This window comes from Seriola aureovittata, chromosome 22, assembly GCF_021018895.1.
Source record: "Seriola aureovittata isolate HTS-2021-v1 ecotype China chromosome 22, ASM2101889v1, whole genome shotgun sequence".
Lineage (NCBI taxonomy): Eukaryota > Metazoa > Chordata > Actinopteri > Carangiformes > Carangidae > Seriola > Seriola aureovittata.
In genome coordinates, this window is record NC_079385.1 from 952,723 (window position 1) to 977,161 (window position 24,439).

At 42.4% G+C, this 24,439-nt stretch overlaps 1 protein-coding gene across 3 annotated transcripts in view; it reads right to left on the minus strand.

Annotated features, from left to right (window-relative positions):
* Positions 1 to 24,439, minus strand: part of scube1 (signal peptide, CUB domain, EGF-like 1) — a 111,101-nt gene that overhangs the window by 5,353 nt on the left and 81,309 nt on the right. For all 3 annotated transcript variants that reach the window (XM_056367876.1, XM_056367875.1, XM_056367874.1), the window contains 12 exons: positions 13,756 to 13,878; positions 9,899 to 10,015; positions 9,018 to 9,140; positions 8,745 to 8,864; positions 6,834 to 6,932; positions 5,866 to 5,982; positions 4,286 to 4,444; positions 3,998 to 4,201; positions 3,747 to 3,908; positions 2,654 to 2,821; positions 1,404 to 1,565; positions 1,091 to 1,288 (listed from right to left, as the gene is read on the minus strand). In XM_056367876.1, the coding sequence (XP_056223851.1) occupies positions 1,091 to 1,288; positions 1,404 to 1,565; positions 2,654 to 2,821; positions 3,747 to 3,908; positions 3,998 to 4,201; positions 4,286 to 4,444; positions 5,866 to 5,982; positions 6,834 to 6,932; positions 8,745 to 8,864; positions 9,018 to 9,140; positions 9,899 to 10,015; positions 13,756 to 13,878 (1,752 nt within the window). The remainder of the gene's footprint in view (positions 1 to 1,090; positions 1,289 to 1,403; positions 1,566 to 2,653; positions 2,822 to 3,746; positions 3,909 to 3,997; positions 4,202 to 4,285; positions 4,445 to 5,865; positions 5,983 to 6,833; positions 6,933 to 8,744; positions 8,865 to 9,017; positions 9,141 to 9,898; positions 10,016 to 13,755; positions 13,879 to 24,439) is intronic.

Here is a 24,439-nt window from a genome sequence, read left to right on the forward strand (position 1 = left end):
AATGCATCATTGTTTTTGTGTGTTGTTTGTAGAAGCTGGCAGATGTAAAAATCTAAACATGTAAACATCTGCCCAAATATGAAGAGGGAAATATACTTATTATACTTATTATACCTGTTGCAAGTCCACATCAGACCTTGAGTCATTCTCCGGCTTGATAGATAACTATTAATAGATAACTCAAAAGATAGCTCAATAGATAACTATTAACTGCTACTATCTGCATCCTGGCTACGGAAGCTGGCCCAGTAAACACCTGGTTCCATGGCCCAAATCTGGCCCATATAAAGCATGATTGTCAGATCCTACTTTCACATCTGGACCAATTCTGGCACACACACAGAAAATAAGGCTGTCAGTCAATACTGGAGGATAACGACTGGCCTCTGCCCAGATGTGGAAGCATATGGGCCAGACTCGGGTCGAGGACCCAGGCATAAGTTGGGCCAGAAGTTTAATTTTGTTATTTGGGGGATGTCCACTTGGACTGGACCTGGAACTCTGTGGCCCTCTACAGTAACCATTCTCTCTGCTGTGTTCTGCTGGGGCAGAAACCTGAGAAAGGCTAACACCAACAGACTGATTCTGAAGGCTGGCTCAGTGCTGGGGGTGGAGCTGGACCCACTGCATGTAGTACTCCACTGAATTCCACAGGCAGTCTGTCCTTCTTGTGGCCAGTCAGTTATATAATTCCTTTCTCATCAAGCTGAATAATGTCCACAATCTACTGCTTCAAGTCACTTACTTCTGCACATCCCTGTTCTTACTACTGTTACTTTACTGTTGACCCACGTGACACTTTTCCTTATTTTTACACATTACTGTTAATTTACTACTAAATTCCTGTTTATCTACTTTGTACTTTTCCATTTTTGCTCTTTTGTCTATACTTCTTTTGCACATTTGCATTTTCTTACTATTATTATATTATATTATATTACTATTATTACTTTTTTCATGGATTAAATTCTTTACTTCCTCTTTCTGTGTTTTGAAAACACAGCAATAACCTGCTTTAAATATGATAATCTAAATCAGACTGTCAACAATCAGACCATATATCTGTGTAATCAGTTCAGTGTAGAATTACCACTCTTCCTCATGACCAGCACGTCTCCACACTCATCCTCGATGGGTAGGAAGATCTCTGGGACCACGATCAGGATCCGCCTCTTGTGTGGTGGGTTGATGGTCCAGACACAGTCCACGTTGGACGGATAATCTCCAGGGTAGTTAGGGGACTCGATGTAGCCTGTGTACTCTCCCAGCTCACCTCCACACAGCTGGTCTGAGGACAAAATCATACAAACACTTTAACTGCTTTCACTACAGCAGCTGACGCTGGAGTCTGACTGAAATAATGATTTAAGAAAACAAACAGTGAACGTAATGAGCAGCGTTACTTTTGCAGTGGGAGACGTTGGTGGCACCGTCAAAGTCGGTGGTGGTGTTCCCAGGACACGTGATGCAGTAGTTCTGCCCGAACTCAGACTGGTAGGTTCCTGCTGGGCAGCGGATGCAGCGGTGGGTACTGGAGTTGTAGTAATGTCCAGGAGCACAGTGCACTGTGGGGGGATGGGGACAAGTCAGGGGGAACTCGGTCTGGAACCACATTAATAACAGGCCAATCTACTAGATATATTACACAGGTGTGATAGGTTTCATACCTGGAACATAGAAAGCACTTATTGTGGACAGATAAGCTGCTGTTTCAAACACATCTGTAAACTAATGGCTTATACACTATGTCTTATACTTATCGTGCACCAGCCTCTCAGCCAGGTCCTCTTCAGTCAATCAATCAATCAATCAATCAATCAATCAATCAATCAATCAATCAATCAATCAATCAATCAATCAATCTTTATTTGTACAAACAATATAACGAAAAGCAGGTGACATAAAAGCAGAATAAAAGCAATACACCCCCACCACCACCACCACAACACACACACACACACACACACACACCCATTTACACACAGAACAATAAATGACCAAGTCAAATGAACAAATAACAATAAAAATAAGACAATAACAGCAGGAACTGAGTAAACACTGAAGACTGGAGAGCAAAGATAACAATAGACTGATAAAGATAAAATACTAACATAGTAAAACAGAGGACATGTATTAAAGTGAGTAAAAGCAGAAATAATAGGTAGGATATTACAATCAAGTAAAAATTAAGAAAATAGTAAAGATAAAATAATAAAAAAGAGAGGAGACTGAATTTCGTCTTCACTTGCCAATACTTTACTACAGACATCACTGTTACCACACTTCATGTCTCTGTATCCTTCTCAATCCCCCTCCTACAATCAGCCCCCAGCCACACTATCTCTACTTGCCACAACCTCCGCTGACCTCTTCTATCTCTGTTCTCTTATCTCTCTCCTCTTTCCTGAGTCCAGCGCCATCACTCTCACTCTTGTTTCTTATATTCCCTCATCTCTGGGTCATTTCTATCCAGAGGTGTGTTCCATTAAGGCTACATGTTAACCAGCAGTCACTTCAAGCTGCTGCTAAAATCCTGATTTTATGACCAGCATCACTCACAGAGAAAGTTAGAAGCTCATTTGTATCAGCTGCCGTGCGGTCAGCATAGAGAGAAAACACACACATGCACACACAGACAGACAGAAAGCCTCACCTTTAGCCTCACAGTCCCTGAAAGAGACTGATCCTTCGTACTTGGTCATGAGGCCTCCTCCACAGGGGAAGCAGAGGACTCGGCCTGGTTCAGGCTGATAGGAGCCCAGTGGACAGAGCTGGCATGGACGAAACCCGTCAGCAGAGAAATGACCTGCTGGACACTGACCTGAAGGTCACAATTACACAAGGTCAGAATGTTTCTCAGTGCACTCAGTAACTGTGTAACACTAACACTGGTGGATCTCTCCTGTGGATGTAGCTCAGGTTCAGTCTGTTTTGAAGCTCCATATTTTTCTCTTCTTCTGTGTCTTATTTGAAGTGTCGATCCATAAGAAGATATATTTATGGTTTTAAGAACCAGAAAACCGTCTCAGTGTAGTTTTACATCTCCTCTCTCAGGCTTCTCTCTGGAGCTCTAGTAACAACAGGTCAGTGAGCCAATCAGAAGAAAGGAGGCTCTGAGTCTCTCTTCTGACTGGCTGACTGTTTTCTGAGCAGATTTCAGGTAAACACTCAAAGAAACCAAATCCTGCAAGGTTGGATGGTGGTCCAGGTTGGCGAGGATTGGGGTGTGGCTGAGAGGGAGACTGCTTCATTGTGACATCACCAAGTTCCAGAAGTCCTGACGGCTGGTTTTAAGGCTGAAAACAGGCTGTGATACTTTCACAGTATTAATATAAAACCTAGACCTGCTTTATAATCAAACTACACATGGACATCTACCTTTATACAACACAGACCTTTAATGACCACAAAGTGATTCCCAGTCAATATATTTACACATTGCCACAACATTAAAACAGGTAACTGGTTTTAATGTTGTGGCTGATTTATTGCACTTATTTTCACCATGGAAATTAAGATGTCTCAGTTTCTTGTCCGTTAAGTAAAAGGGGAAAACAAAAGTCTGCTCGTTATTATCAGAAGGAGAAAGACCAAAGATTCTCTAACGGACTGTAAATTCCTTCATTCTGACTGGGACTGAACCAGCTCCTGTATTTTTGATGACACATATATCAATTCTTTCAGTGAGGGATGACAGTTGTAAGATGATGTAAGACTGTTGGTGTCATGATGAAAAGGGGACATACCTCCACACTGAGACACATTCTTGGCTCCTGCGACACCCTGTCCTTCAGTGCTGGGACATGGCTCACAGGACAGCTGACCCACCGTGTCCTGGTACGTCCCAGGAGGACACTGGACACACTGCTCCTGCTCTCCGCTGTAGAACGTCCCCACACCGCAGCTCACTGAGGAGGAGGAGGAATGCAGGTCAGTACTTCCTGTGACTTCTTGTTGATATTTGTCATCACGACAACATCATGAGTTAAACACTTACCACACTTTCCCTCCTGTAGGACTTGCCCGGTGCTACACGCCTCCACGCCCTCTGGGACTCTGGACGGCTTCTGGGCCACCTCATACTCTGTCCCAGAGAACTGGATGTAGAACTGCTGTTTGTTGATGGACTTCCTCAGCGTTCGCATCGCGCTCTGCAGCTTCTGCTTCATCTTCTCCCGCACACAGTCCACATTACAGGAGTCTGAGGCAAACATGGTATGAATTCATATCTCAAAGATTGACATGAGATCTACTGTACATGACAGGTAAGACAAAAATATCACACCTGAAGCTTCCTCCTCCTTCATCTCTATCTCAAACTCAGCTGTGATGTGGGAAACCTCTTTCGAAGGCGATTTGCGTCCTCGCCGGCGCTTCTTGGATGAGTCGCACTTGAGGTTGACGAACGTTACCTGGCAGTTGTCAGTGCAGGGGAACTGTCCTCCTTCCAGGTGGAAAAACACAAGTGTGGAGTGAAGAGGAGGAGAAGGAGTAGTGTCATAAGATAAAGATAAAGATCTGGGCCCGTATTCACAAAGCATCTTAACGCTAAAAGCAGCTCCATGCCAATTTAGGAGAAACTCCTAAAAATAATGGGCGTGTCAGTCCTCACTTTAGGACTCCTCATTTGTCTGACTGAGAGTAATTAGTAATTAGTAGTAAGCCACTTAGCGCAAAAAGTAGCTCCTAACTCTGGGAGATGTTAGAAGCAGTGGAGAGGACTCCTAACTCACTAAGACCAAATCACAAAGAATCTTAAGGGGCTGCTGTCATTCCATGTCACCATGAAACCTTAAACGATGCTGAATTACTTAACAGATACGACTCAATCACGAGGGAATGATGATCGTTGTGGAGTTTGTGAGGGATTAAATAACATCTCCAACCAACTGAAACAACGCAATCAGTGCGGAAATTAAACGCTTGGTAACGTTGCGTTACTTGACAACAGAGATAGAGTAATGCAACTTTGCTGACAACTTGGAGATCTCTCATTAAGGCAATCTAGTCACCAAACAATAAATGTCTCTGTTCATACACCTTCCTTTAGATGTTCAATAGAGAAATAAAGCAGCTTCGTGGCCAGTCTACTTTGTGTGATTGGTGCCAGAGATGGAATGTATGTAAAAATTATTGCATCATCACAAGACGAGGAGGTATTTGTAAACAGGAAAAAACAGCTGAAGACATTCTTGTACAGTGTCCACGATCTACACACAGGTCATGGATATTAATGGAAAGTGACCTGATCAGCTGTTTGAAAGGATCATATTCCAACTGGATGTCACCTGGTGTGGGACAGTGGAAATCTCCTCACACCTCAACCCACTGCTGGGACCCTGCATCTACATTACAACAGGCACAGCTACAAAAGGGCATGGCTAATAGGCTGCCAGTTACCTGTAATTGGTTAGTCTATGACAGGTGAGCTTTTTATTTTTACATTGAGTAAATTGAATGTTAGTTTTTATAGTAAAATTAAATTCTCCTGAGTCGACACAAACCGTATCATACAGATGCATTTTGGAGAATGCACTACTTTTGTAAACAACACCTAATCCATTATTATTCAATTTGAATTCGTTTTTTATGTATTACTGTGGGATGTTGGTGATGCACAGACCATCTCTCATCAACCAGTCACTGTGGTCTCAGAGTCACACTCTTAACTTGGGTTTTCCCTTTTCCTTAGTAAGACTTTTAGTGTGACTTAGGAGAGCTCGTAGTGGTAAGATAAAATGCTTTGTGAATATGGGCCCAGAAGGTGTTCTAATCATGTGACGTTTTTTACTTGGTAGTTAATCTGTAGATTGTAGATAGTGTGTGTGTGTAGTGTGTATGTAGTGTGTGTGAGACCTTCTCTACCTTGCAGGTTCTGCCTGGATGCCTCTCTGTGTTTCTCCTTGTTGCGTGGCCTCAGGTGACACTTGGCGTCTTTGATCTTAAACCTGGCCTTCTGTTTGATAGGTGGAGTCAGCGTGTCTTTACACAGCAGAAAAACATGGCAGACTGTTAAACATGACACAGGGCAGTGCCAACAGTTAAATCTGAACTAGGTCTTTATTTACTATTAAAGAATACTCTGCTGCAATAATGTTACTAGCTGCCTCTCTTAACTCACAGCAGGTCTGTAACACACACACACATATTCATGTATCACACAGTGATGTCTGCCCACACCAGAGCTGAGGTCCACAAGTTAAAATAATCTGCCTTCTAACCATGTCTCCTCCACCTCAGTGGAAAACGTCCTGAGGTGAAGGAAAGATGTGAAGGAGATTTTATAAGGAAAATAATCTAACTGCACCTAGACAAAGTTTTATTTTTTATTTTATTTTTTTTAACAAACTTTATTTATAACACATGGAGGATAAACACTACTTTCCTAACCATAAAATTTAAGTAAACAGGATTGAACTGTTGAAATGAGATATCATGAAAGAAATATACAAGAAAGAGTTGAGCCGTTAAAATTATAATTCAATAAAAATAAGGAAGAGGTCAGAATAAATTATATTCAGACATAAGTATAAAGAGTTTATTTTCCTGACATGGGCACTTTTGATCTTTTTTATACTTTTGTTAAGTTGAGAAAATGAACCATAGGGCATGCCACAATGGGAGTGATGTGTTTGACACCGGATCAAATGCATTATCTAGAGTAGAACAGAACAAAGTGAAACTCACAGAAAGGAACATATTTCTAACCCAGCTGTTTAGTAAGCTGTAGAACAGGCAAAAAGCAGGTGAAAGACGTAGCTTCATTTGTCCTGTCCATTTTTCTTAATACAAAAAGTCAAACTACATTTCCCATCATGCTTAGCTTACTGTACCGGCACAGGTGGGTAAGGCAGTGGTGGTGTTCCTCTTCTGAGGAGCTTTACCAGGCTGAACTGGCACTCCACAGCTCAGTGTGTAGCTGTTCTCTGAGTCTGTAAGACACACACACACACACACACACACACACACACACACATTTCATTTCATTTCATTTCATTTCAAGTAAGAAATGAGGGGATGAAGCCTCCTGAGGTCATAAAAGCGATTAAATAAGAGTCTGGGCGGAATTCAGCCACAGGAATTTAAACAGCTCCCTCCCCCTAAAATTAAGACGCTCTCCAAAAGAGACAGAGAACAAATATTTCACCTCATACCGGAAAAAAACTATCCATCACTCAAACACAATGGCTGCCAAGTTAAACGAAGCGAGTGCCACGCTATGGAAAAAAGACCCTGTGATCAAAAAGTAATGGATTTAGGGATGTGTGTTAAGTCGTCCTGCAGAAGGAGATGACGAGGTGCCAGCAAAGTGCTGGGAGGAGTGAGGCAATAAACCTCACAGAGTGAGAGTGGAGAGCCCCCCCGAAGAGTGTGCACACACACAGGAGGATCGAGAGGAAGATGCTGTAACTGTGAGCTACATCCACCAGAGGGCAGCAGAGCCTGCAGGATGACAGCTGCCATTCACTGGCTAACATACTTAAAGGGAAAAGCTGTGTTTTTTTGCAACTTATTGAATGAGAATTAAGGACGATGAGCAATTCAACGAAAAAATGTCTCTCTCATTCTCTCTCTAAAGTTCATTCTCATCCGCACCGCTTCTACTAACACATCCTTATATACCAGTCCTCCCAACTTATCATTAATACCATCAGTGATCTCTCATAGTCACTCAGTCAGATGATGAGCTGTATGTCTGCTGCTCAACACCCTCAGCATGCGTGATCTGGGGCCGGATTCATAGAACTCTGTGTATTAGTCTGAATTTCATTTATTGGGACTAGAATCATATTAATGAGGCTCCAGAGGCTCTAACACTGTGATTAGTAAATATTAACATAGTATCAAACAGTTAAAGAATGACTCACAATAAATTATAAGGACATTAAACGATGCTGAAGGAAACATTGAGCACAAACACATTATTTCTGTTTATTAATGTAAAATTGTTATTTCTGTGTAAACAGCAAAACTTATAATGATGATAATAAATGAAGGTCAGTGAAGTTGGTTTTCGCTCTGGAAAACCATGTGTTCATATGAACAGAGGAATGTGTGACATATCTTTATAAATACCAATTTATGTGTAGGCGAAATGGCGTACGCAAGTTTTTTGCTTTGTATGCATCATTTCTGAATCTGACCCCAGGTCCAATCACAGAAACTAAGCAGGGTCGGGTCTGACTAGTACCTGGATGGGAGACCACATGGGACTACCGGGTACTGTGAGCTTAGAGTCACTTAAAGTCACCAGAGTCCACCAGATACCACTGTGACCACTGTGAGCTACTTTATCTAATCTGATTCCACAGACTGTGGCTCAAGTCTCTGGCTTAATTAATGATTTAATTAGTAAGAAAAACCTTGATTTGAAGTTTTTAACTGGAACTTGGTTAAATGGAAACAGCAGTGCAGCTTCTCCAAACTTCACCTGACTGCAGCTTGCTTGATGAAAGTGGAGGATGTCAGCAGTTGAGGACTTTTTCAACGGGACGTATTAGTCCACAATAATTTCAAAATGAAGAAGCTTGATGCCCGACCGTTCCTCCAGTGACATCATAACATCATGTTGACATTTCTGGTTGTTATGGAAACGTCTCAACAGCTATTAGATAGCTGTATATGGCAAATGTTTAATAATTATAATAATTATTTCATTATAAATATTAGGATTAATCGTCTACATGCTTGTGTGTGTGTGTGTGTGTGTGTGTGTGTGTGTGCGTGCGTGCGTGTGTGTTTACCTGCGAGGAAGAGGGCATTGGAGGGGCAGGACAGCGAGCACACCTCTGCCCCTCCGCTCTTGGTGCAGGTCAGCTGGGCTCGGGGCGCTGGCTTCCCATTGGGCAGACATTTCACCGCCTCTGAGGAACACACAGAGTCACATCACCATGACAACCACCTGGACACACACACACACACACAAACACACACACATATACCTGAGTTCAGCCCTGCAGTGAGGAACCCCTCTATAGACAAACACAAACTCACACACACGCGGAGCTGGTGCTCACCAATGCAGTCTTTCTTGTTCCAGTGAAGTTTCTGTCCAGGAGGACACACACACTCGTAGCTGCCCTGGGTGTTTATGCAGCCATACTCACAGCTGCCGTTGTTGATGCTGCACTCGTCTATGTCTAAGACAAAACCACAGAGAGTATGACAGTCAGAGAGGGAGTGACTGCCACTGTTTGTTCCTTTGATTAGACAGTGGAGAACCAGAAGGTTTTTATGTGATTCTACAGATGAAGGTGTGACCATATAAATGAACATGCACCTTCATGTGAATCTCTCACACAGCACACAGATAACACCAGTTGTTTATAGGATTGATGTGTCTCAGATCTTCTCTTTCCTGTTTATGTTTTCTTTCATTTAGATCTTTAATATTCCCTCTCTCTCCCTCTCTCTCTCTCTCTCTTTCCTCATTCCTCTGTTTCTCTTTCTAAGAAAAAACTCTTACATCTTATTCCACCTGCAGCTTCATGTCAGGTGCAGTATTGAAACTCTTTTTCTTGAAGACTTAACTTTAGTCCTGGTCAGATAACACCTCTGCCTCTTAACTACATGTAAAAACAATATGTTGTCAACATGCTGCAGATACACTCCATCAGAGACGTCACTCAGTCCAGCAGCAGCAGTAAGAGCTTTGTGCTGCCTGAACACCAGGTGTGTCACAGAACACACACACACACACACACACACACACACACACACGTTAAACACACAAACACAGTGAACTCAGGGAGGAGTTATTCAGGGGAACTGAGGCGTGAGAGTGCATATGCTCAGTGACCCTGCACACACACTTCACCCACAGTCTCACCCACTTCAGCTGTGTCACGCAGCCACTTCCAATGTGTGGGTTGGGGAATGAGGTGAATCTGAGTCTCACCTCCACAGTGGGTGAGACCGTACAGGATGTATCCCTTGTTGCACAGGCACTCGAAGCTGCCGGGGTAGTTGATGCAGGTGTGGTCACAGGTTCTCTCAAAGGAGCACTCATCAATGTCTGAGGGAGAGTAGAGAGATACATGTAGTGTAGCTGCATCATCATCATCATCATCATCATCATCATCAAATCAAGCTCCACTTGTTTATGCCCTCATGGTGGCTTCACATTTACATCAGTCCAAAGATGCTCTGTTGCAGCCAGCATCAAATAATTGTCTCCCAACTTTATAGATGTGAATAACTAAATTCTGCTGGTGTCCCGTTAAAACACTGGTTCTCAAAGTGAGGTCCTTAAAGGGGTTCCTGGAGGTTCCCAGCAAATATAATTTATTTTCACTATAATTCCATCCATAAGTAGCACATTGACAGAATGTATGAGTATGACACGGGTTTAAACACTTTCTGTAATTAAACATTTAAAAGCAGAGATCTCATCAGATGGAGGTCTGTGTCAGTCACATGGATGTATTATAATGCATAATACATGTATTATGGTACATCCATGCACACTTGTTCAATGCTTTTACCTCCAAATGTCATAAAGGATTGAACAAGTGCATCCTAGATGGGTTCAACAGTTTTTAGTGTCCCCTGGAAACACTTCTGTTGTGTTGTGAGTATTTGCCGCCATGTGTTGTCAAATTGATGAAGATGTTTACTGAATATGTTTGTTTTTTCTCTGTTTGCTTGTGTTTTCTTAAGTTGCAGTGTGTTCAGCTCTCAGGGCCACCGTAGACTTTTGAATGTCATCCATTTGTATGTAGAGAAATTGGAAAGATATTCTGATATTCAATTACAATGTCACTCCCTCTTGTGTGATTGCTTGAAATACATTGTTAGGTTTTTGTAATCAAGAATAACACAAGCTGTGTCAAAAGCCGAAACAAATATCATCCAGGTCCTTGGTTTGTTTCATATCGAGGGAAAATATTTGAAGGTTGCAGCATCAGTTCAGAGACTCATCTGTATGAAAGCTGTTGTATGAAAACCTGGTGATGTCCTGTCAATGAGGGTACAACTGGATCCTCCACATATTAAAGGTCCATATAGTATAAAGGTAGATGTCCATTAGCTGTTTGATTATAAAGCAGGTCTAGGTTCTATTTTAATACTGTGAAAGTATCAAAGCGCTCAGTCCACAGAGAAACGCACACAGCCTGTATTCAGAAACTGAGCTTTAAAACCAGCCGTCAGGACTTCTGGAACTTCGTGAAGTCACAACAAGCCCCACCCACCTTGATCCACCAAACAACCTTGCAGGATTGCAGAGGATAAAACACAGGAAATATAAATAAATAAATTATAAATATATAATATATAAATCTGCCCGCTGAGGTTTTGTCCCAATGCACTGATGAAAGCAAAGGTCAGAGGGAAGAGTGGTTTACATCACATTCTTCCTGACTCATTTATGGACAAACACAAGCTCCTGCCCAAAGACTAAAGAGGTCGTTAATCACATTGGACATAACAGTAAACAAATAGGAGTTACACACTAAACTAGGACAACAGCTCATTCTAATAAACCAATCCTGAAATACTTCACTGGACTGAGGTCTGGGCTGCTCACATTCACCGTTATGTCAGTATCTGAGTGTGTATGAGTGTGCACGTCTGCCTACGCATGTCTTTCTGTGTACTTGTCCAGCACCAAATATTAACCTATCAGAGATGGAGGCCAGCGCTTCAAGCTCACCTGGTTTATTTCAGGCTGCTCCGCAGGGCTTTACAGCCCTACAAATAACAAACAAGGAGTTTGTTATGTGGAGGAAGTTGTTAAGGCCTGGACGTTGGCTAGGTAAATACTCCAGGCAACTGTCCACGTGAGGACTTAGGAATAGCTCTCCTGTTTGGAGCTAGCCCACAAGCAGAGTTTACATAAACTGGAGCTGCCTACAACTGTTTAATGTAAAAGGAAGGTATAGAAAATAAACTGTGGTTTCTGTTTGGCTGCTGTCTTTCTTTCTATGAGACACACCCTTGATCAGGATGAGGTGTTTCGACAGTGACTGCTGACATGAGTCTTTCTATCTCTCTGCTTCTCTAAACATTCAGAACACAGGGAATAATTTGTGGAAATTTCTCATGCAACTATGGCAAAGGATCAGTCTCTCTGCTTTGGTTTGTTAGCCTGTGTTGGCAAAAACTCTACCACTGGCATGTAGTGTATCACCCTGAGCTGTTTTCTCTGGAGAAGCTCACGGGTGCAGACAGAGCCGACAGATTAAACATTATATTTCATTTTAAGGTCGTGTTGAAGCTGAACAGGCCTGATGTCAGAGGACAGGACAAACCTGGCAGCTGTTGGCAGGAACCACACACTGGCACTGCTGCTGTGATGTGGCTGACAACACTCAACACCACGTTATTAAAGACCTCAAAAACACTACCGATGATACACAGTTAATCCAGCACACACACACACACACACACACACACACACACACACACACACACACACACACACACACTGCTCGGTGGCTTTGGGCCAGGGAAAGAAGCACCTCAGGGTTTTGTTGTTAATAAAAATCATTTTGTGTTTGTCTGCTCTTCTGTCTTGCCTGCTGCAACTTGCAACCAGGAATCTACCTGTGGTTATACCAACATAACCACTGATTACAGCGAGGCTCCTACATGTACGCTGCACACCCAGCAGAGGCAGTCAGATACACTGTTGCAACCAGCTGCAGATCATGTCCGCAGGGAGAAATGACTGGCCACACTAAACCTTTCCTCATTTCAGCACTGAAGCTTTTATGCATTTACATCAGGGCTGTAACGATATCAGATTTTCACTACATGATTATCATGGACAAAAGAATATCAATAGAAATCTATACAAAATTTGAAAAAAAAAATCTATGTACCACTTTACAATCAGACTCCCCCTGAATGGTTTTAACTAGTTTATCAATTAGCTTCTTAACAACATTTATAAGCTGTTATAACACAATTAGATCAAAAAGGGCAACAGTGACCTGTTGCTTGCCAAATAGTGAGCCCACATGTACTATTAAGCCTCATATCTCATTAGTTACTGAGCTTTCTTTGTTTTCTCCATCACCAGCGTTTGTACCTGCTCCTTCATCACATGTTTGTTCAGTTACTATCAATGAACCACTGTCAGCATTTTTATGGTAAAAAAGTTTCATCTTGCAGATCAAATTATGGCAGATCAAATGATCATATCACATGACCAGATTCATCCTCTGAGTCCTTGACAGTGTTGTTTACCTTGACATGCTTTCACCTAGTACTCGTTCGTACAGATCAAATGATCATATCACATGACCAGATTCATCCTCTGAGGCCATGGCAATGTTGTTACTATAATAACAGCTGTTGATCAGATTGTTCTGCACAATGGAGATTAACATGGAGATGCTTTTTTCTGGTCGGTCTCTTCTTTAGCACTTTAGCATTCCAGTTAGAACACAGGTGGTAACCTTCCTTTACTTGGTAAACTGCTCACCCATTCTTTGTCCCACTGTCCATCTCATTTTTACAACCATTTATTTATCAGTTATATTCATAACTGTTAAAAGGGTAAAGCACATCACCATTTATTAATGAGCTCTTATCAATTATAACTGGTAACTCATTAATAAACGATGATGTGATGTGGTCTGAGTTTTATTTCAGAAAAGAAGTGGTTCATGGTCTGAAGAAGTTTGAGAAACACTGCATTATGTCAATGATTGTTCCCCACAAGGACAATAAAACAAGTCTCCGTGTTTTGGTGCTTCACTTGTTAAATTCTAAACTGTGTGTTCAGACCTGATGCTGTCCGTCACTGACCTTGGCACGTCCGTTCATCAGTGAGCAGTTTGTGGCCTTTCTGACAGCTGCATTCGAAAGAGCCCACTGTGTTCCTGCAGAAGTGATCACAGCCTCCATTGTTCTCCTGGCACTCGTCGATGTCTAGGTGGAGAAAAGAGAAGACCATCAAACTATCAAACTGTGATTAGCATGTCGCTGTGGTAGAGATACACAGTCCATGTTCAGAGGAGAACTGTCTGACCATTAATGGACCTATACAACAATTGCAGGTTTACTTGATGCACTTTGTAACAGTGTGAGTTATATCTATAGGCTTCTCCAGAAACATCCCTGCATATTTAGTACCTGCTAAGTGAACTCATGAAAAGAGAAGAACTGGTAGTGCAGCTCACAAGGCAACAGAGGAGAAAATCCTTCTCTCGTTCAAGCTTCATCTATTCAAAGCCCTTTATGAGAAGGTCTGTACTAAGGACTGAGTCTGTTTGATGGAAGGATGTTTTCCTCTTGCTCTTTATCTTCTTATCTTTATGTGAGCTTCAGCCTGCAGCACTGACAGACTATCGTCATGGAGCTGCAGAGAAAGCTCTGCCAGGTTCTGTCACACATATAGACACACACAGTCCCTGCAGACACAACAGGTGAGCTCATGTAATATGCAGACTACACTGACTCTACTTGTCAAGGTTTTTCTCTCCTCTTATCTTTTTTATTGACAAGTTCCAGTGTTGTCATCATGGTGTTGTTATGATGTCGTCATGGTGTTGTCATGATGTTGTCATGGTATCATAATATTGTCATGGTGTCGTTATAGTGTTGTCATGATGTCGTCATGGTGTCGTCATGGTGTCATCATGGTGTCATATCATGGTGTCGTCATGGTGTCATCACAGTGTTGTTTTGGTGTCATGGTGGTGTCATCATGATGTCATTATGGTGTCATCATGCTGGCATTGTACATTTAATGTGATGCCGGTCAAACAGGGCACCAGCAGGCAGCCTGGATCAGTGTTTGAAAGTTTAGCTTGGGGCTCGTTCATAGTGTTCCCACTGTCTCTTCCCATGATGCATTAGTTACCTGGAACTGATGGAGTCTAGCTGCTGGGAGAGAGAGAGTAAAGAGAGACTATCATTGAGAAATGAGTCTATTTATGCCGCTTCACTGAGTATCTGAAGGGTGGGTGATGGGCAGTGGGAAGACATGATTATATCTGATGTCCTTACGTCTTTGAATCCACAACTTCACTGGAAAAGTCCAACATTTATCATCACCAGTTCTGTTCCTAAATATATTCAGCAAAACTTAATTTATAAGAGACAACATTGCTTTTATCATAATTTCTCATTTGGAGTTTTTTTTTTTGTTGTTTTTGTTTTTTTGTGTTTTTAATGATGACAAGTCATAAAGTTGCTAAATTTAGTAAGTTTAAACTAAGAAAAAGACCAGACGATGGACTTTATGTCTTACAATAAAATGTAAAATAATAAAAGTAAAGTAAATGGAATGTCTGACTTTCAAGGAAGCATCATTAAAATCACATTTGTGAAAAGTAATTTCATGATCCTGCCAAGAACAGGGAGGTGGTAACAGTCTTGTCTGTCATCCTCCTTTCTGTCTGTCTTTTACCTCAGTTGAAGTATTATTACAACATGTTGGACGCCCTCTAAACATGCATCGTGAAGTACAACTTGTTTTTCTTCGACTAGTATAAAATTCTGTATGAGAAAGTGTTCAGATTCTGGTAGTAAACAGATCCTGGGAGAAAGTGTCAGCTGAATCTCAGTGGAATAAAAGCTGGATACCTGAGCTCTGGCCCAGGTGTGGTGCAGCCATCCACACGCACTGATTCTAAAATAATAAGGCAAATGCAGTCGGCCCCGAGGCAGCGTGTTTGGTGCCAGCTGCTAAGCTGCTGGCAGCTCTGGTTTCACAAACCAACCAACAAACCAACGCTCCAACCTCCTTCCCCGGCCTCATCCAGACTGCTGTGCCCTCACATGAACCCAGAACCATAAAACCATGTCTTCTACACTTTTCTTTGGTTTGTTCTGATAATCTTTTTCTTTTATTCACCTATTTATATTATCAAAGCTTTTCTATTTCCTCTTGTAAAGTGTCATTATTGACTTTGTGTTTATTATTTCCTGTTTTATTTTCATATTAGCTTGTGTGTCTGTCAGATATGTTACTTCCTGTCTGCCACATAGATCACATCCTTCAATGGATGCAGCCCCTCAGGCTCTCAGGCAATGAATCTTGGGACAGGGTTAGGTTTCCCACCTGTTGGATCCTTCATTTCCCAGTGAAAGAAGGACATATTTTCAGCCACATTTGAAGGAGCTGTTGAAATGGGACAGTCTAGTCGTGCCGCTGTGAAACAAGACAGCTTCTGTTGTGTGTGTCAGTTGGTCTGTTCAAGTTCTCCTGTGCTACCTTGTCTTGTGTTTCCTGCTTCCTTGGTCTGGTTCCTGCATTCATGCCTGCTTTATTCCTGTTCATTTCCCTTGGTTTCTCTCCCAGTGCTTCAGCTGACCTGTAAATCTTGGACATTTTAGTTGTTATTAAAGTTTTCTCATTGCACCTACTGGCCTTAGCTGTATTACTGTGTTTGGGCCCTGAAAACCTTTTAATTGTTACAAGAAGCAGGAGAGACCAGGCTGGAAAGAATGAGAGGGCAGAGAGGGTGAAAGAGGAGCAGGTAGGAGGAGAAGGAAAAGAGGAGTGAAGGAGGAGGGAGAGGGGACAATAGTCTGGCAGATTACACAGGCTAAGCCCTTTTTGATTGGTGCTCTAAGTGATGAAAACTGTGAGGGATTACCACCTAAGCCTTTGAGTCGGGGGATAAATTGAGAAATAGAGGAGGAGGAGAGAGGGGGAGAGAGGGAGAAGAAGGAAAAGAGAGGATGGAGGTGGAGGAGGCAAGATAGAAAGGAAGAGGGAGAAAGTAGTTGGTGCTAAAAGTGAATGAGACAAAGAAGAATTTTCATGTTTCTAGGTTTTTGTTTCTTTATAATTAAACACATTTCACTATGAAACTCTTTAACTTTGAACTTGCTAATGATGACGTCTGCTTCTCCATCTTGATGGTCAGATAATATTTGAAATCATCATTTATAATCAAAATTCATGCTGTATTTAATTTCAGATGGAAAGAAAAACAAGCTTCTCGAATTTATTTGACAACCCTGAGATGACAATTGTCATTGTCTAGATAGCTGTAGCTAGCTAGCTATTTAAGCTAATGTTAGCTCCATGAGCTGGTTGAAAACAACTGACATAAGTTTTTAATGCAACATCAACTGAGCGTCACTTGTGTGATGCTCTAACACCAGCACAACATCAGTTATGTGCTTTTCATATCCATCACTAATTAGTGAAATAAATCATTTTTATGATCAGCAAAAGCCCCCAAACAATATCTTTGTACATTCAGGGGCCATGGTAAATATGACAAGAGCAAATGAGAAAGTCAGCTGACATCATAGAGTGTTTACATGTCAACATTCTTTTTCTTAAAACATGACCACAACTGTTCCATAATCTTAAACACATGGTTATTATTGTAACCATGACAACAGTGGTCGCTCCTAACGTATTTTAATCTAAACTGTGATGTTTTCATAAATCTAATAAAGAGCAGGAAAAAGCAGAATGTTCACCTTAACTGTGATAGTATGATGGCACTGAGGACGGCTGCCACAGAGGAGGAGTAGTTCAAAAGCTCCACACCTCAACAGCTGGACCAGTCCTATAACCACAAATGACTGAGTGAGTGATAGAGTTGTGACTGAGTGAGTGTTAGAGTTGTGACTGAGTGAGTTTCATTGGTCAGTCAAATGCCATGTGACTGAGTCATGAAGTTACACTACTGGTCGAGCCGAGTATAGGACTTTTCGTATTGGCCAAAGCGCTTTCAAAAGTATTTTGTGTGAAGAGTTTCTATTTCATCATCAGGGGGGCGTTTACAGGGGATACAGAAGCCTTTATTTACCTCACCTGCAGAGGGTAACAGACTTTTATTAGAGGCAGGTCTTTACATCTAACTCCCTCAGTTTGATATGTACAGTTGGTCACAGTTATTTTTGTATTTTTCAGTGGCTCCTGTCTATCATGTTAATGTTACTGCATTACTCAACACTTCTTGTAAGCGTTTCTAATTAAAACCCTTTTTATTGTTGTGCTGCAATAAGAGTATTGTCTCGTTTCCTGTTGCTGGTGTTTCTGTTTACATGCTATTCAGATCTGCTAATTCCTTTAGCAATTAGCAATGACTTCTCTCTCTCCCTCCCTCTCTCCTGCTCTCTCTGCTCGGTGTGTCTTATGTTTAGTTATTCCACTGCCTCCTTTAGTAATAATGCTACATGTAATGAAATTAGTTTATTAACTGCAATGGAGGCGAGGCTCAGTGTATTAGAAGCGCTCCTCTGCTTCATTCGACTGCCTGTAACAAGGTGTAGCCCCGAGTCAATGGTTCACACCCATACACGGTTGGTAGGTGTAGTCCACACTGAGTGAACATGAACTGTTATACTGCTATAAGTATGTAGGCTGATCAGGTCAGACACAGCTCTTAACAGGGTCAAGAGGACAAGTAGAGATGGCAGGAGCAGAGAGATGTCCAGTCAACACACACTTTCAAATGGCCTTCAGTGGAGCATGATAGGAGCCCTTATTGAAACAGCCACTGTATTTTTCCACCAGGGTAGACTCAGGCCTCGCTGGCTTGATCCTCTCACTCCGTATCCTCAGGGAGCTTCCGCTGAATGAACTCTTCATCTAAATATGGAGCCGAGACAGGAATCCACGAGGTGCTGGCTGCATGCTGAGGTAAAAATGTAGTAAACTGTGTGTCCTGCTGTGCCCTGTCAGCTGCCTGTTAGAGAGACTGTCCTTCCACCCGGCTGGCGGGAACACAATGGGGCTCAGGGTTTTTTAAGGAGAGCAGGACAGGTAAGGACATTCAAGTACACATAATCGTCTGTCTCACATCCCAAAATAATGGCATAGCAGCTTTTAGATTAATTAGCTCCTTTCAGTTTCTCTCTGCTCTCCACTGCCACTGTTTCCTGTCTTACTCTTTTTCTCAGTGTCTCTCCTGCGTGCTCTGTTGTCTCATGTCTAACCTGCAGCGCAAGACTTGCTAATAAATCACAGCCACATCCCTGTTCTTCTCTTAGCTTCTAGAGCTGATCAGTATCAGTGAGAGGGCAGGAGTGAAGGCTGCCTTTCTCCTTACAGGTTAAACACCCTGCGCATTTGCCAACCTTAGAATGTTAGCTTAGAATGAATTAGTTAATACAAATATGTCACAAACCACCAGGAGAGAAGCTTCAGAAACCTGGATTCTCCAGTCAGACATGTTGACAAGTGCAACATCTACACACACACACACACACACACACACACACACACACACCCTTCCTCTACATTCCCTCTCTGCCCACACCATCTCTGCTCTGATGCCTATGTCAAAACAGTGGATACCACCCCGGGTCTCTCCAACGCAGACACAGCTTTGTAATTATTCTAGCAACCGCAAACACTGGCAGAACCACCACATCTACCCACACTTAATGGCCACTCTAGGGATGGCTGAGCCTTATAATGGGGTATATAATTACCTTTAATGGAGCTTAAATATGCTTTGAGCTTAAATAAATACATTAAGCCTCTGCACATCTTGAAATGATAAAGTTTGGAGAATAGAGAGCGAGGACAGATAAAGGCAGGAGTCAGGAAAGTGGATGGCTGCCTCAGACAAAGTCACAGTTTTCTTAACCTCTGTCAACTCTGTATCCATGCTGCAAATTATTTTCTCACGATGTAACAGACTTTTATTAGAGGCAGGTCTTTATGTCTAACTCCCTCTGTTTGATATGTAGAGTTGTTCATAGTCATTAGTACGAAGCCTTGTTACGATGACTTGAAAACCAGAGCAGCTCGGTAGATTGCGGCTCGGTTGACCAGTGGTGGAAATATCATCAGTCAGTCATTCAGTCAGTCAGGGAGTCATTCAGTCAGCGACACTTGAAATTAACTTAAACTGCTCATGGTCATGTAAATGTAATGACTGACCAAAGGTTTTCAACAGCATACTGTATAGTACAGTGGTTACCAAACTCATGTCCCACTTGTAAGAAATGTTGGCGGCCCACATCTGACCCCATAACTATACAAAGGCTATTTAAATTTCTTTTTATTGGATTTTATTTCTTTTATTTTATATTTCATATTTACATCTCTTCAATAAAATTGAACTGTTTTTGCAAATGGTTGTCAGCCTTCTTGCAATACCTTTGCGGCCCATCAGAGGTCACCTGAAGGCTTCATCATGCTGTGAGCGTGAAAGTTTTACAGTATGGTGTTCAATATGGTATAAACAGCAGGGTAAAATATGGTGTAAACAGCAGGGTTGTTTATGTTGTGTATAACCTCGCTCATCGTTTGGTGAATGCTGCACTCAACGTATGTTTTCAACTAATACACAAATGTGACACGCACACCAGTATGTGGCAGTAATGAACCAAAAAGATGTTCGCCAAATGTCAAAAAAAAAAAAGAAAAAGAAACACCAGAAAATGTAGAATTGTGTTTTGCCTGACAACAGTGTCAATGTATGTAAAAGCAAAGAGGGTTCCTGATACAAGTCAAGTTTTCATCCAAATTTGGTGCAAATTTCTAAGAAAATCTGCAAAACAAAATGCTAATTAATTTGACTTTTTCAACTCGTTACTGTAATGTGAATATTAGTAGTTGATTCGTCAAGATAAACAGTTACATAAAACCACAGCAAAAGAAGAAGAGATGATGAGGTAATTAAAAAGCTCAAAGCCCAAACGAGAATGATCTCCTCAAGGTTGTATCCCTCCTCCACTCATACAAGTTTCAGGTTACATCCCTGTTTATCAGGCTAATGGCTAAGTGATTTGTGAGGTCACTGTGACCTTGACCTTTGACCGCCAAAGTCAAATCAGTTCATTCTTGAGTCCAAGCAGACATTTGTCCCAAATTTGAAGAGGTTACGTCTAAGCGTTACTGAGAAATGGCATCCACAAGAAATGGGATGTAAGTAAGTCCATACGTACAACCTGAAAAAATATGCCTCTGACTACACGGTCTGACTGTCGCCAGCGAGGAGGCATCACAATGAAAAAGCAGGTGGGAAACATCACGTTAAAGTTACATGCTTCAGTTTGCTTCTATTGTCCTTGTTTTAATCAGTGCGAAAACTTTTCTACCTCAGTCAAGTGTAAAAACTGTTTTGAATTTGCACGTGACATTTTAGTCTTTGCTGGCATCTCATCTCTGGTGTGAAATTATTCTGTCACACTAAATACACAAAATAAAATGTTTGCATCATGATCCTAATCCAGTCATTCGAAACTGATGCAGTGGATCAAACACCATCAGTGGCTCTGACAGTATTCAGCAGCAGTAGACTACTTCAGTTAGCTGTGGTTCACATGTTGTAGAGCAGAACATCCTTCAGAGCATCACATTCACAGCCCTGAAAAGTCTGTTTGATGTGACACTGAGTAAATCGATTAGAAGTCTCCCACGAGCCTGTCTGCACTCTTTAACAAAAACATCTGGCACTTTTTAACACAGTTTCTCAATAACCCAAATAACAGGCCTCCTACACAATTCAGTTTGAACTATATCTACTGGCAGCTGAAGGGTGACCTTCAGGGAATTCATTTTTCTTCCAGGGTAGATATTTTGGATGTGAACTCTTCACTGTGCTGGCCGCGGAGGAGGCTGTGGGCCAAATGAGAAGGCTCGCTAACATCCACCTGGGCCAAAAGAAACAAGCCCTCCACCCCCTCGCCTGTTCCTCTGTGAACCTCAGGCCTGTGTTTGAGGAGTTCAGTGTCTGGAATGAGAAACTTGACTCCAGCAGAGACCCCGATGCTGCTGTGGGGCTCAGCTGCCTGATTAAGATCCACCACTGACCTGATTGATCAGCGCTGCACTAAACTGTCCACCACCACTTAAGGCAGAGTAAATGAACCCTAACTTCTCTGACTCCGCATACACAGGTCAAGGGTCATGGTTATGTAAGAGACTTGTCTTTCTGAGGTGGAAAAACGGGTTGAAACAAAGAGACCAGGATTAAAACTCTGGTCTCTTAAACCACATTTGGACTTGCTTGTGGAGCTCATAACTCCAGAGTACGAGCTGCTCACTTTGGAGAGGAGCTGTGTAGTTTTACCAAATATTTGCAGTAAAAAGCAATTAAATGGAATGCATCTGCAGAAACCCAAACCTCTACAAATAATTACAGAGTATAGGGGATCTAGCTTTCTCGGGAGTGTTGGTTTTCTTCGCAGGGTGTTGCCGGCAGAGAGGACAGACATCAGGCCGGGAGGCAGCGTGTATTTATTCAGGTATTAAACGACCCCTGCGCTTGATCCTGTTTAATAACAAACACTCCACTGGAGCATGCGGGCCAAGGGAAATTCTTAGTTTTACACAACAATAAAACAGCCAGTGATGTGGGCCGGGGACTGCCAAGTGCTGCAGTCATGTGAGGTGATGGAGACCACAGCGATATGCGTGGATTAATGCGGCTGACGAGTGTGGACGCTGTGGGGGACGTAGAGCCACGACTCCTCACTGAGGTAACAGGGACAACAGGGAAACCATATCAACACACAACTGTATTATAACACTTAAACCAGTCATAACGACTACAACATTATCTAATATACTAGAACGGATATTTTTTAAATGGTCCAGGCATCGTCCTCATCTGACAAAAATATTACATTTTACAAACACTTAATATAAAGATACAAATGATGAGTAAAGACATTTTCAGACATATATAATACAGCTGACCTGACTCTGTGTGTGTGTGTGTGTGTGTGTGTGTGTGTGTGTGTGTGTGTGTGTGTGTCAGGTCTTTTCAGGTAGAAGAGGAATGCAGGCTAGTGGGAACGTGTCTCAGGTGCAAATACACACTGTGTACTACACAGCACAGTACGCCAACCACACACACTCCACAGAAACTGTGTCGTCTGTCCACTGTGGATGGACTGTGGTCACTGAGTCTGTGTTTGGTCTGGATCGGGCTCTGCTTTGTGTCAGTACAGAGACACTTTGCAGGTTTATATTCACGCTTTAGGGCCAGATAGTAATTAAGTTTGTTTTGAATGTTGGTTTGATCATCCAATGCTCCAAATTTAATCATTTGCTTTACTCTGATTAATGTTTGGAACTCAGCGCTGGTCTGAGGTTGAACAGTACTTGAGTGTTATTTGATTAGTAGGTATCAGGACCATCTCACAGGGGGGACTCTTTTTAGTAGTGTCTTATGTTTTTGTTAACAATCAGAGGTTAATGACGTAATCCTGCACTGGTTGGTATTTCTCTTGAATCTGGGTTTCTTTTGGAAGATCATGATTTGAGATGTGTTAAAGTTGACTAGAGGTCGAGGTGCTGCTGTAGTCCTTGTGGTCATCAGCATAGAGCATCCACTCGTATCTGTGATCTCATTCTTTCAGTTTCTAACCAAAGCTCATGACCACAGATGAGCGTCAGACTTGAATGTGCATGTTGAAGGTCAAGGTCTGATGAAGCCAGCAGAACCATGTAATCTGGAAATAGCAGAGAAGTAATTCTGAGGCCTCTTGGCCTCCTCTACATGAAGATCATGTGTTTCCTGTGGAGGGCAGGATCGTCTCACCTGTGGTGCTGCTCTCTTGGCTCCATCCTGAGCAGCTTCTCCTCCACACTGAAGAAGTGAGTCTTGTGTCAGACTCCCTTTGACACCCATTGAATTCTGTTATCTCCACTACCAGGAGGAAGAGATCCTCTTGGATGTGTTGCTCTAACACTGATGTCCTGAGTGTGAGGACAGTTGAAGCAGGCTGGTGGAGGGCTGCTGGAGGCTATGTGGACATGGGAGGTTGGAGCGGTAGTGGTGGGAGCTGAAGGACTGGTGTTTGTGCCTTTAGCAACAGCACCTACAGCTCCATCAGACCCATTGCCTTTTTCTGCTGGTCTCTTTCAAACTCTTCCAGTTTAGTCTGAGACCTTGAACCATCAGTGTACCTCTGCTGTAGAGACTGGTGTTAAGTTCTGGTTCAGTATTGTCATCATATTGCTCACAAAGGGAGGCCTCTGAGCAGCCTCTGTATTTCTTCCTCTCTGCTTCACTGGTCATGTCCTCTGGGTGGTGGATCACCTGACTATCTAGACTCCATTTGGTCAGAGTTGTTTGGGTCCATTTTTTCAACTGAGAAATTTCTGCTGTGTTCCCCAAGTTCTTTACATAAATGTTGCCAACCTGTGGTTTTTTACATAGTTGTTCGACAGGTTCCTTCCCCTCAGGACTGTTCTATAGTTGATCCTTCTTATTCTTGTCCCCCCACCCCCCCCCACCCCAGCTGTCGGTAGGAGAACCCTGTGATGAAACACCTCCTCAGGTTGCCATGTCTGTCATCATGAGAGGCTGCACCGCCTCGTCTGTCAGCACAGATGAAAGGGCGTTTATCAGACTGGTGGGTTTTAAACATGCCCTACATAGTTTACATTGAAATGATTATGATAGACAAGCAGGACAGGGCACATCCCCTTGGCTTTAGAGCCAGGTACACTGACAGGGAGAGAGGGAGCTGTCTGTCTCTATCAAGTCATTTAGCAGCACATTAGATGAGACCACCTCACAGCGTGACACTTATCTTGCCGCTAACTGCTATG